Raw genomic sequence first — 13,092 nt, forward strand, 5'->3', positions numbered from 1 at the left:
AAACTAATGATGTTATGTTGGCTAATTGAATTTAAATAAAAAATAAAAAATAAAATAAATTAGGGAAGTTGGCAAGGTTGCTGTATACAAGATCAACGTGGAAAAAAATCATTGGAGGTCCTATTCTCCAGCAATAACCAATTAGAAAATGTAATAGAGGGGCACCTGGGTGGCTCAGTCGGTTAAGCATCTGCCTTTGACTCAGGTCATGAACCCTTGGTCCTGGGATGAGCCCTGCCTCAGGCTCCCTGCTCAGTGGGGAGTTTGCTTCTCCCTCTCACTCTGCCCCTCCCCCCTGCTTGTGCCCCTCTCCCTGCTTGTGCTTGCTCTCTCAAATAAATAAGTAAAAAAATCTAAAAAGAAAAAATAGAAAATGTAATAGAAAATAAGTATTATTTGCAAGAAAAACACAAACTGTAAGGTGTGAAGAAAAATAAAAGATAAGCAAAATCTTTATGGAGAAAATTAAAACATATTACTGAGGCCATTTAACACTTAAATAAGTGGGAAAATATACAATGGTCATGGGTGAGAACATTCAATTTAGGAAATCAAATATACTATAAACTCAATGTTATTCTTATCAAAATCCCAGCAGAATTTTTATGAACCTTGGAAAATTGATTCTAAAATTAATAAAGAGAAACAAAGGGATAAATGCTTTCTATCAGATAGCATTTGACTGGCAAATTACATCTCTTTATTTTCACCTTCCTGTGTGTTTATATTTTAAGCATCTCTTGTAAACAGGGAGTATAAGCTAGATTTTTAACTAGTTACAAAATAACAACTCCAAACATGACACTTTTAAATTTAATCTGCATTATTAACATTTTCTCACCACTTTCATAAGTTTAGATAACCAACAGTGAGTTGGTCCCTGATTTGTAGCATTTGCTGATATGTGTAGTGTAAAAATGCCCATTATGGCTGTATTCAGGCTATTAATACAACATCACTGAATGCAGAATTAGAAGCAATATGCAGTAGTACACCATTATATTGTATTTCTATGATACAGCTACAATTCATATAAATAACCTCAAGAACATAGATAATAGTGAAATATAACAGAATAATTAGGAAGGTGGTAAGTTTTGAGTATTTAATGTCTTTGTTTTTAATGTTATTTGATTGTGCATTTATATAATCTAATTTTAAATAATGCTGTGGTTAACAACCAGCTCATAAAATTCTGGAAAATTTGGGCGCCTGGGTGGCTCAGTTGGTTAAGCAACTGCCTTCGGCTCAGGTCATGATCCCAGGGTCCTGGGATCGAGTCCCGCATCGGGCTCCTTGCTCTGTGGGGAGCCTCCTTCTCCCTCTCCCACTCCCCCTGCTTGTGTTCCCTCTCTCGCTGTGTCTATCTCTGTCAAATAAATAAATAAAATCTTAAAAAAAAAAAAATTCTGGAAAATTTAACAATAAACTCTTTCAAGTCAACATGAGCTAGGTCCAGCACACAACTGTTTTTTGTTTTTAATTTTTTATTTAAATTCAATTTAATTAATATATACTCTATTATTAGTTTCAGAGGTAGAATTCAGTGATTCATCAGCTGCATACAACACTCAGTGCTCATTACTTCAAATGCCCTCCTTAATGCCCATCACCCAGGTAATGCCCATTCCCCATGCCCCCACATAGCAACCCTCCAGCAACCGTCAGTTTATTCCCTATAGTTAAAAGTCTCTTATGGTTTGCCTCCCTCCTGGTCTTTCTCTTATTTTTCCTTCCCTTCCCCTATGTTCATCTGTTTTGTTTCTTAAATTCCACATATAAGTGAAATCATATGATATTTGTCTTTCTCTGACTGACTTATTTCAAAGTCAGCACACACACCACTGTTACTTCCTGCTTTTAACTCATTGGCCTTCCTGAATGTTAGGATCCATGTCTTTCATCAACTCTGGAAATGGCTCAGCCATAATCTATTAAAATGCTGCCTTTTCTAAAGTTCTATTTCATTTCTAACAGAGCTTTCAAACTCACCTTCTTATTTTTGATAATTTTTTATTTCCTATTTATACTTTGGATCCTTCTTTCTCTTTAAGCAAATTAAAGATTAAGCAGATCAAAATACTTATTTTATATCCTCTATTTGATAATTCCAATATCTTCAGTCTTTGCAGATATGTCTTCACAGAAAGTTTCTTCTTCAGATTCTTGCTTTTGGCTTACTTCTGCATGTTTTGTGATTTTCATTTGTGAGCTCATACCCACCCACAACATTTTTAGAATACATTTTTAAGGTAATGTATATTTTGGCCACAAATCTATGTGAGGACAGCCTTGTCATTAGTTCTCAGGGGAGACTCCCCCACCCCTCCTCACCTTTAACACAAGGCCAAAGAAGCAAGCTAGAATTAATGGTCTTCCTCTATAGGGAAAGATATTTTTTTAGTTCACCCAATGAAGGTGTCATTTTTTAAAATTCCTGCTCTATTCAGATATCTTTGATCTGATCTCCCAGGTTATTGCTCTAGTCCCTATAACCTATTAAAACTTCAGTTCTAGGCTGCCAGGGGTGGGCATATAGTCCTTAGAAACTTCTGTCCTGAGTACTCATGTTCCTCACTAGACTAGTGCTTTCTCATACCTTTTACTTTGTTGCCGGCCCTGCTATGCTTTACAATGATGATTTTTACATTTTATCTATCAATTTTGAAATATTTTATGCCAGGAATGTTTCTTTGAACATCTGGTCCACCATACTGCTAAATTAACCAGGACCTAAATTGGGGATTGGTTCATGTGGAAAAGTATAGGAAGCAGGAAGACCAGCTAAGAGGCTGATGTAATAGTTCAGGATAAAGATGAGAAGACCTGAATTAAAGAAAAGTGCAACAGAAGGTGAGAGAGGCAGCTGAGTAAAGAAAAATCTCTGAAGAGCTTTGGCAGGGTGTGGTACACAGAAGTTGGGTGAAAGAAGAGAATCAAGGGTAACTCCAAGGTTTCTAGCTCAGTATCTTAATTTGTCAGAGATACAACTTACAAAAAAGCATGTGAAGTATTCTCCAAAATGAACCTGAATGGGATCTAATTTGTTTCAAAATCCTGTTAATTTTTTTAAATGTGTTTATAGGCATGGAAAGAAGAACAAGATCGATTAGCAGAAGAGGAGCGCTTAAAGGAAGAAAAAAAAGCAGAAAAGAAGAGTAAGGAAACTGGTAAAAAGAAAGACAAGGAAAAGGTAGAGAAAGAAGAGAGTAAGCTTTTGAAGAAAAAATCTGTTTTGAAGGAGAAAACTAAAGAAGAACAAATGAGGATTCCAGAAATAGCAGAGGAGTCCTTCCAGCAACCAGAACCTGAGATCATTTATCCGGTAAAATCAGTGTTCTAAAAAGCTTCTTTGGGTTCTTACTAATTGTTTTGGGAGAAACACAGCTTCTGTGGAAACACAAGGTTCCCAGTTTTCACTGACATCACAGAAGGCCTTGGAGTTTTTTCTAGCATAGATGATCTCAGACCTGTACTCTACCTTCTTATACCTAGGACTTTCTATGTAGCCAGTCACCAAGATGGGAATACCCTCAGGCCAGGTTGTCTTGAGTGCCATGAAACTAGGTTACTAAGGGCAGGAAAATGGAGATTTGACACAAAAGCATTCATTTAGGTTAATGTAAATAAAGCAACTGTGAAAGGTCAAAGTGAACACAAAGTTTGGCTGTATTTGTCTCAGATGATAGGCCTTGCTGAGTAGGCACCCATGTATTTTGCTTGTAGGCTTTGGTAAAATCTTCCCTTTGCCAGTCTGTCCCTTAGGCAGTCTTATGAGGAAAACCTAATGGGAAAGAGATGGACAGAAATCTAACAGCCCTTGTCCTTTCTAGCTGCTACTCTAAGCCACTTCTCAAGCCTTAGCATGCATCACAATTACTTGGAGCTCTATCAGCAACACTTAGCAAAAAATGTCTTTACCATATGACTTCCTGAAGGATAAAGTGTCAAGAAAAAAGTACAAAGTGTCAATATTTAACAATATATCAGTTCACTTTAAACAGAATATTAATAGCCAGTGAAAGAGAAATTGATTTCTTCTCCCACTGCTTTTCAATAGTACAGTGATTTGATCTGCACTAGCTGTAAGGGTGCTCCAGTGAACAGATTTTAAAATCATGGACCTCCTTTAATTCTGCCTGTCCTTATAATATCACAGGAGGTGCTAAAGGTAATATGGACACTGTCCTGTGAGTATACAAAGTGACAGACATTCATTTTGCAGAAATTAAGCTGATAGCAACTTTAACTGGCTCACACTGATGAGTTGATTTTTGTCAATTGCAGTTCCACACTCAAAGCCTGTGTTTTCCCTTCTAGTTTCGTGGATATAATATGGGAGATATACCCATCCAAATCTCAGGAACAAATTCTTATCTGTATCCTTCGGATGGAGGGCAGATTGAAGTAGAGAAAACAACATTTGAAAAAGGTACATTTTGAATGCAGCTGGTTAATAGCTTGGAAGATACTAACCCATTTCAGATCAACTTGGAGCCTTGTAACTTTGGGTATGATAGGTGAGAGTGGTAATGTGCCCACTTTTGTTTATTGTACACCACAGTCAGCATTTCCAGACCTCACATGCTTCTGTCATAATTGACCGCAGGGCACAAGCCATCTGAGAGTTTACCTGGAACACACTCTTATGAACATTCTAGTTGTTAAAATCTTAAAATATTTCTATACGATTTGGAGATATTATAATAGTAACCACAATAAGCAAATAATTAATTAATTAATATTAATTGCAGCACATAGTGTTATCTCAGAAACCAAGCACATACTGTGAGTTGAGAATAAATTTCTAGTTTGGGCTCTGGAGCATAGAGCTTGGGGTTCTGCTGCCAAGGTCCAGTTATTTTTGCTACAGAGAAGTTGCTTTTGGATTCAGAAGTCTTTGAGTGGGAGAGGAGCCTTAGGGATGCAGTGAGGAGGACCTAGTCTGGAAAACCTCTAAAGGAAATGTATAACTCTTCCCAAGAAGCAGATTTAGCAGGGCCTATCTTTTTACTGTGCTTTAAAGATCTCTCAGGTGGATTTGAGAACCTGGGCTTTATTTGATAGCTTATTGTCTCTGAGAGCTGTGAGGTGGTCAGTGTGGAGGGAATTTGATCAGGGCCCTATTTAATGTCCACAAGGTTATGTACCCCAGCAAGAAGCAACACGGACTCCTCCTACCCCCACACTCTGCCTGACATCCTACCTCTCTCTCTCTCAATCCCTCTCTCTTTTCTTCTTTCTTTCTTGTCATCTAATAACTATCAATTTAATAAGGAAGTCATTGCAAAAGTTAGATGCTGTTCCCTATGTGAAATCATGGCTCAAGTGGAAGCACCATTAGGTAGTAACTGCCACATCAAACAAAAGGTCACATCAATAACTTTTTAAATAAAAAGGCCTGAAAGTCATTCAAATTATTTAAACAATGGCTGGTGGTGCAACTTACACCAATGTCAGACCATTTTATTATATAAGGTTTGTTTATTTAAAACATGACAGGGATTGTTATTAATGTATAGGTATACATATTTATTTATATTATATGTTTTCATATTTGATATTTTTAATATCATCCTTGGGTATAGGGTACAATTAATAGCAATTAAAAATGGAGCTCAGAATCACATAATTGAGAAAACTACTGGACTCAAGTTTTATAAAGCTATGTTCTATTTTCCATGACTATTCCTTGCACTTATCGAAATTTATATATGCACACGTTTATTTGTTTCAGGTGAGTCACAGTAAGTGCAGTATTTTCATCCTAATCCTATCAATTTTTGACAGAAGATAGCTCAATCAAAGTTGAGAAGAATAAGCTGGATAAAAAAAGAGAAAAGCTGAGAAAGGAGACAAAAAATGAGTCAGAACTCTAGAAGAGGGAATGTGCCATTTGGAAAATTCTGATTTGCTGCTACTAACAATAACAACTACTATAATTAACATTGATGTAATTCTTTAAAAGCTGTAAAACCCTTTTGCATCAACTAACTCGTGTTATTAATCATCAAGTTGAGTATAGGTGTACATCAGCCTCAACCAGTGTGTTTTCTCTTCTGTAATTTGATTTCTTCTGAATCCTTCTAATGATTTCATTGGATTTCATTAGATTTCTTCTGAATCCAAAAGCAACTTCTCTGTAGCAAAAATAACTGGACCTTGGCAGCAGAACCCCAAGCTCTATGCTCTTCTGTAATTTGATTAGAAAGTCTGCAAACATCTCCCTGATCTACCTGCCATTTATTTCTGGGATTCCACCATCACTTTATTCCTTTAGGCATCTTTTTGTAAAATAGTGATGCCCATAAATGTTTCCATGCCCTTACTTACATTCTATGCTGCATTATTTAGATGTCTTGTAGAGGACCTTAATGGGGCAGCAACAGCAGCCCATCATCTGTCCCATGATTTTCCCCAGGGCCAACTTTTATCAAGGTGACAGTGAAAAAGGACAAGCACACTTTTATAATTCATTTAAAAGACCCTAAGAAAATTGTGAAAAAGGAAAAAAAAGAAGAGGATTGTTCCTCAGAAGATGAGAAAGAAAAAAGAGAGGAAGAGCAAAATCTTGAAACAGGTAAGCAGCTGCATCTCTGTGTCAGTGGAGGTTAATATTTCAGCAACGTGTCAAACCCATCCATCTGACAGCAACACACAGGCATCACTTCCACTTAGCAACTAGGGTCATTTTTCCAGTTGGTAAGGAAAGTGTTTTGCCGTTCTGCTTATATACATTTTCCCTAAGGTAACATGTACCTACATTGTATACACAGCACATGTATAGTGGACTGCTAACTTGGTTTTGCCCTCTCTGGATGCCCAGCTCTTGATTCCAGTTGTCATACAGAGTCTGTAGCTGGCTACATTTACATAGCAACATTGTGTTTGCAATGTTCATTCTGGCCAGAATTTTGTTTTATACAACTTGCATCAAGTGCAGTCTCTAGCACTCAGGTCTGCATTAATTGATTTCTACTGAAGTTTTAACTTTTCTCCAATATTCACTACAAATGCTGGGGTTTCCTTCTGTGCTCTATCACTTAGTTCTCCCCATGCTTTCAAGTTTCTTAGGTTGCAAGGACAAGAGAAAAATCCTACATTTAGTCTTGATAGTCTCTACCTGCTAGTAGCTGAGAACTCCAGGTGAATGTCCATTGATTATACACCATGAAACTTCCTGATAACACTACTTAACATCTCCAGGAAATACCACCTGGAGAAACAATGCTCTCTGCCCAATGTGACATGGGTTATACCTGCAAAAGGAGAAGAGTTAATTAATAAGATGTTTTAAACTCAAATTAGTAATAAGATAAATAACTAAATCTTACTAATAAATTCAGTTATGGCCCCAGTATTTTCCAAACTCAAGAGCACAGGGTTTGACAAGCTTGAATATACCCAAGAACTTAAAACAGAAATTTTTAAGTTACTTTTCTTTGTTTTGTTTGATAAAAGAATATGTGGTTTATTATGAAAAATTAGGAAATATAAGAATATTTAAAGAAGATGACAGTTGCCCTAATTCTACCACCCCAGCAGTAGCCTCTATTGTAGTGTATTTCTTACTTTATCATCATGAGCATTTTCCTATTCATTAAATATTCTTTGAAAACAAAGTTTTCTAATGATTTCATAATAATTCATTGGTACATACATACATATCAATAATTTAATTAATCATATCCATGTTTTTATCTATGTGATTTCCACTTTTCACTGTTTTGCTTAATTTCTTTTTAATAAAATGGAAATGTCCTTAATTTGAATTTGTCTTTTAGAAAAATCAGATGCAGATAATAAAGCTGTCAGCAAGTTTGGATCTTTTTCTGCCACCTTAGAAAATGGGATCTGCCTCTCAATAAGTTACTATGGACCAAGTGGAATGGCCCCAGGTAAAATAAGCACAACAGCAAGGCTAACTGTCCCATGACCAAGGGCATCTGCCCATCCTCAATATGCTCACGTGTTGATAAACACATTTTGATTTCACGCCCCTCTTTTCCTGGAAGGTGGGAATATATGTGTGAGTGTGTACATACATGTGTGTGTTTACATATATGTACATATATAATCACTTATACCTAGAAAATAACAGTGCTTTGACGTTTGAGACAGAATTTATCATATATATCATTTTACATATAATCACATATACATATAAATTTATATATATTTCAGTTATCCTTGCTAACTAGCAAATAAGTCTGTTAGTTGGCGCCCCAAAAGAGCATGACTTCTCAAGGAATCCTCTTGGTTTTCCAGATAATGGTATTTTTACGAGTCCTAGGATTGTGGAACTGCTCAGTGTGCTTCAGAATTTAACAGTCTTGAAGGAGCCATTCACTGGACATCTTGAAGGATATCTTTACCCCACATTTAATGAACAGATTCTCCACCTGGAAGCTATTTCATTACAAACCACAGAATAATATGTCATTTAACCAAGAGCCAGTTAGGAAACTTTGTGGGTTCCCATGCATTTTACAGGGATATAAGCACACACATTAAAAAAAAAAAAAAAGCTTTACAAAATCAGATATAATCTCTATGCTATATAGCCTTCAAACCATGTGTAGATCATGGTGCTCCAACAGTCTGCCTTACTATGTAGCTCCTTTTCTGCAGAAACATCATTCCATTGGGTCATTATAATCTTTTTCTTACTTTGTGCAAAACATTGTAATACTCTAGTGAGTTAGAGAGCCCACTGGATTTGTTAGTATTTTTGCTTTATTTGAGGTTTTGTCTTTTAATTTTATATTTGTTTTTTTCTAAGCCAGCACTTGAAGTCATTCTCTGCCTAACAAATTATGTGTTAAATCCACTATCACACACATTCACTAAAAAAATCCTATCCCTTCTGAACATAGCTTATCATGATTTCAGATTAAGATATTTACACTCTACTCTCTATCAACTATATTGCTGCTATTTCCTCAGTGATTTCCTTATTCTTGATTTAATCCTTAAGTTATTACACAATTATTCCATTTAAAACAAATGTTCCTAATTTCACATTTTTAAGTACTGCATTTGAAAATATTTATAATGTGAAAGAAATAGAAAGGCATTCCAATGCTTATGATTGGAAGAACAACTGTTGTTAAAATGTCGATACTACCTAAAGCAATCTACACATTTAAGGCAATCCCTATCAAAATACCTAAAGCATTTTCACACAGCTAGCACAAACAATCCTAAAATTTGTACGGAACCACAAAAGACCCCAAATAGCCAAAGCAATCTTGAAAAGAACAGCAAAGCTGGAGGCATCACAATTCCGGACTTCAAGTTATATTACAAAGCTGTAGCCATCAAGACAGTATGGTACTGGCACAAAAAAATAGACACATACATCAATGGAACAGAATAGAAAACTAAGATATGGATGCATAACTATTCTCAGACAATGCAGGAAAGACTATCCAATGGGAAAAAGACAGTCTCTTCAACAAATGGTGCTGGGAAAACTGGACAGCAACATGCAAAAGAATGAAAATCAACCCCTTTCTTACACCATACACAAAAATAAATTCAAAATGAGTGAAATACCTAAATGCGAGACAGAAAACTATCAAAATCCTAGAGAAGAACTCAGGCAGAAACATCTTCAACATCAGCCATAGCAACTTCTTACTAGACATGTCTCCAGAGGCAACGGAAACAAAAGTAAAAATGAACTATTGGGACTTCATCAAGATAAAAAGCTTTTGCACAGCAGAGGAAATGATCAACAAAACTACAAGGCAACTGACAGAATGGGAGAAGATATTTGCAAATGACATATCTGATAAAGGGCTAGTATCCAAAATCTATAAAGAACTTATCAAACTCAACACCCAAAAAACAAATAATCCAGTTAAGAAATGGGCAGGAGACATGAATAGACATTTTTCCAAAGAAGACGTTCAGATGGCTAAAAGATACATGAAAAGATGCTCAACGTCACTCATCAGGGAAAAACAAGTCAAAACTACAATGAGATGTCACCTCACACCTGTCAGAATGGCTGAAATTAATAGCGGAGAAAACAACAGATGCTGGTGAGGATGCAGAGATAGGGGAACCCTCTTACACTGTTGGTGGGAATCCAAACTGGTGCAGCCACTCTGGAAAACAGTATGGAGGTTCCTCAAAAAGTTAAAAATAGAATTACCCTATGATCCAGCAATTTATCAGGTATTTACCCAAAGAATACTAAACCACTAATTTGGAAAGATATAAACAACCATATGCTTATTGCAGCATTATTTACAATAGCCAAATTATGGAAGCAGCTCAAGTGTCCATCAATAGAAGAATGAATAAAGAAGATGATATATATATTTGTTTGATCTATATTTATTTGATTTATTTTTGTTTTAAATGGAATAATTGCACAATAACATAAAAATAAAAAGAATGAAGTATCACCATTTGCAGCAACATGAATGGAGCTAGAGAGTATAATGCTAAGTAAAATAAATCAGTTGGAGAAAAATACCATGATTTCACTCATATGTGGAATTTAAGAAACAAAACAGATGAACGTAGGGGAAAATAAAAAAGAGGCAAACCATAAAACAGACTCTTAACTATAGAGAGCAAACTGAGGGTTGCTAGAGGGGAGGTGGGCAGGAGGGTGGGCTAAATGGGTGATAGGTATTAAGGAGGGCACTTGTGATGAGCCCTGGGTGTTACTGGTAACTGATGAATCACTAAATTCTACTCCTGAAACTAATATTATATTATATGTTAGCTAACTGAAATTTAAATAAAAACTTGAAACAAAAATAAGTAAGTTAATAAATAAATACTTGGTGAAATAAATAAATTAAAGGCATCCACATTGGCAAAGATAAGTAAAATTTTCACTATTTGCAGATGAGATGATACTCTACACAGAAAACACAAAAGACCACCAAAAAATGGTTAGAACTAATAAATGAATTCAGTAATGTCACAGGATACAAAAGCAATGTAGAGAAATCTGTTGCATTTCTATACACTAATGATGAATCAGCAGAAAGAGACATCAAGGAATCGGTCCCATGTACGATTGCACCAAAAACCATAAGATAGCTAGGAATGTGTATAGCAGCATTATCAACAATGGCCAAATTGTTCTGCCTGTTCTCTAGGATTTTGATGGATTCCTGTCTCACATTGAGGTCTGTCATCCATTTTGAGTTTCCTGAGTACAGAACATTTGTCTTTTTGGTGAGGTTTATTCCTAGATATCTTATAGTTTTGGGTGCAATTGTAAATGGGATCTACTCCTTAATTTCTCTTTTTTTTTTGGTCTCGTTGTTCGAGTATAGAAATGCAACTGATTTCTGTGCATTGAATTTATATCCTTCCACTTTGCTGAATTCCTGTATGAGTTCTAGCAATTTTGGGGTGGAATCTTTTGGGTTTTCCACAAAGAGTATCATGTCGTCTGCAAAGAGTGAAAGTTTGACTTCTTCTTTGCTGATTTGGATGCCTTTTATTACTTTTTGTTGTCTGATTGCAGAGGCTAGGACATCTAGTGCTATGTTGAACAGCAATGGTGAGAGTGGGCATCCCTGTTGGGTTCCTGAGCTTAGGGGACAAGCTCTCAGTTTTTCCCCATTGAGAATGGTATTCACTGTGGGCTTTTCATAGATGGCTTTTATAATATTGAGGTATGTACCCTCTATCCCTACATTATGAAGAGTTTTAATGAAGAAAGAATGCTGTACTTTGTCAAATGCTTTTTCTGCATCTATTGAGAGGATCATATGCTTCTTGTCCTTTCTTTATTTATGTAGTGTATCACATTGATTGATTTGCAGATGTTGAACCACCCTTGCAGCCCAGGAATAAATCCTACTTGGTCATGGTGAATAATCCTTTTCATGTACTGTTGGATCCTATTAGCTAGTATCTTGGTGAGAATTTTGACATCCATGCTCATCAGGGATATTGGTCTGTAATTCTTTTTGGTGGGGTCTTTGTCTGGTTTTGGGATCAAGGTAATGCTGGCCTCAGAGAACGAGTTCTCTGTCTGTTCAGGTTTTCTATTTCTTCCTGTTTCAGTTTTGGTAGTTTATATGTCTCCAGGAATGCATCCATTTCTTCCAGATTGCCTAATTTGTTGGCATATATTTACTCATAATATGTTGTCATAATTGTTTGTATTTCTGTGGTGTTTGTTGTGATCTCTCCTCTTTCATACATGATTTTATTAATTTGGATCCTTTCTCTTTTCTTTTTGATAAGTCTGGCCAGGGTTTTATCTATCTTATCAATCCTTTCAAAGAACCATTTCCTAGTTTCATTGATCTGTTCTACTGTTCTTCTGGATTCTATTTCATTGATTTCTGCTCTGATCTTTATTATTTCTCATACCCTGCTGGGTTTAGGCTTTATTTGTTTTTCTTTCTCCAGGTCCTTTAGATGTAACATGAGATTGTGTATTTGAGACCTTTCTTGTTTCTTGAAAAAGGCTTGTATTGCTATGTATTTCCTTCTTAGGACCACCTCTGCTGCATCCCAAAGATTTTGAACAGTTGTGTTTTCGTTTTCATGAATTTTTTAAATTTTATTTTATTATGTTATGTTAGTCACCATACAATACATCATTAATTTTTGATGTAGTGATCCATGATTCATTGTTTTCATATAACACCCAGTGCTCCATGCAGTATGTGTCCTCCTTAATACACATCACTGGGCTAACCCATCCCCCCACAGCCCTCTCCTCTAAAACCCTCAGTTTGTTTCTCAGAGTCCATAGTCTCTCATGGTTCATCTCTCCCTCCGATTTCCCCTCCTTCATTTTTCCCTTCTTTCTCCTGATGTCCTCCATGCTATTCCTTATGTTCCACAAATAAGTGAAACCATATGATAATTTACTTTCTCTTCTTGACTTATTTCACTTAGCATAATCTTCTCCAGTCGCATCCATGTGGATGTAAAAGTTGGGTATCTATCCTTTCTGATGGCTGAGTAATATTCCATTGTATATATGGACCAAACAATCCTAAAATTTGTATGGAATCAGAAAAGACCCCGACTCACCAAGGAAATGTTGAAAAAGAAAAACAAAGCTGGGGGCATCATGTTGCCCGATTTCAAGCTATA

At 36.1% G+C, this 13,092-nt stretch overlaps 1 protein-coding gene across 4 annotated transcripts in view; it reads left to right on the top strand.

The window, feature by feature from the left end:
• Window positions 1-13,092, top strand: part of SPAG17 (sperm associated antigen 17) — a 233,117-nt gene that overhangs the window by 125,126 nt on the left and 94,899 nt on the right. For all 4 annotated transcript variants that reach the window (XM_064588562.1, XM_064588560.1, XM_064588559.1 and 1 more), the window contains 4 exons: window positions 3,086-3,325; window positions 4,321-4,432; window positions 6,422-6,580; window positions 7,785-7,898. In XM_064588562.1, coding sequence (XP_064444632.1) covers window positions 3,086-3,325; window positions 4,321-4,432; window positions 6,422-6,580; window positions 7,785-7,898 — 625 coding nt within the window. The remainder of the gene's footprint in view (window positions 1-3,085; window positions 3,326-4,320; window positions 4,433-6,421; window positions 6,581-7,784; window positions 7,899-13,092) is intronic.

This window comes from Mirounga angustirostris, unplaced genomic scaffold (assembly GCF_029215605.1).
Source record: "Mirounga angustirostris isolate CCGP_5_RB_7025 unplaced genomic scaffold, mMirAng1.0.hap1 SCAF_4, whole genome shotgun sequence".
NCBI lineage: Eukaryota > Metazoa > Chordata > Mammalia > Carnivora > Phocidae > Mirounga > Mirounga angustirostris.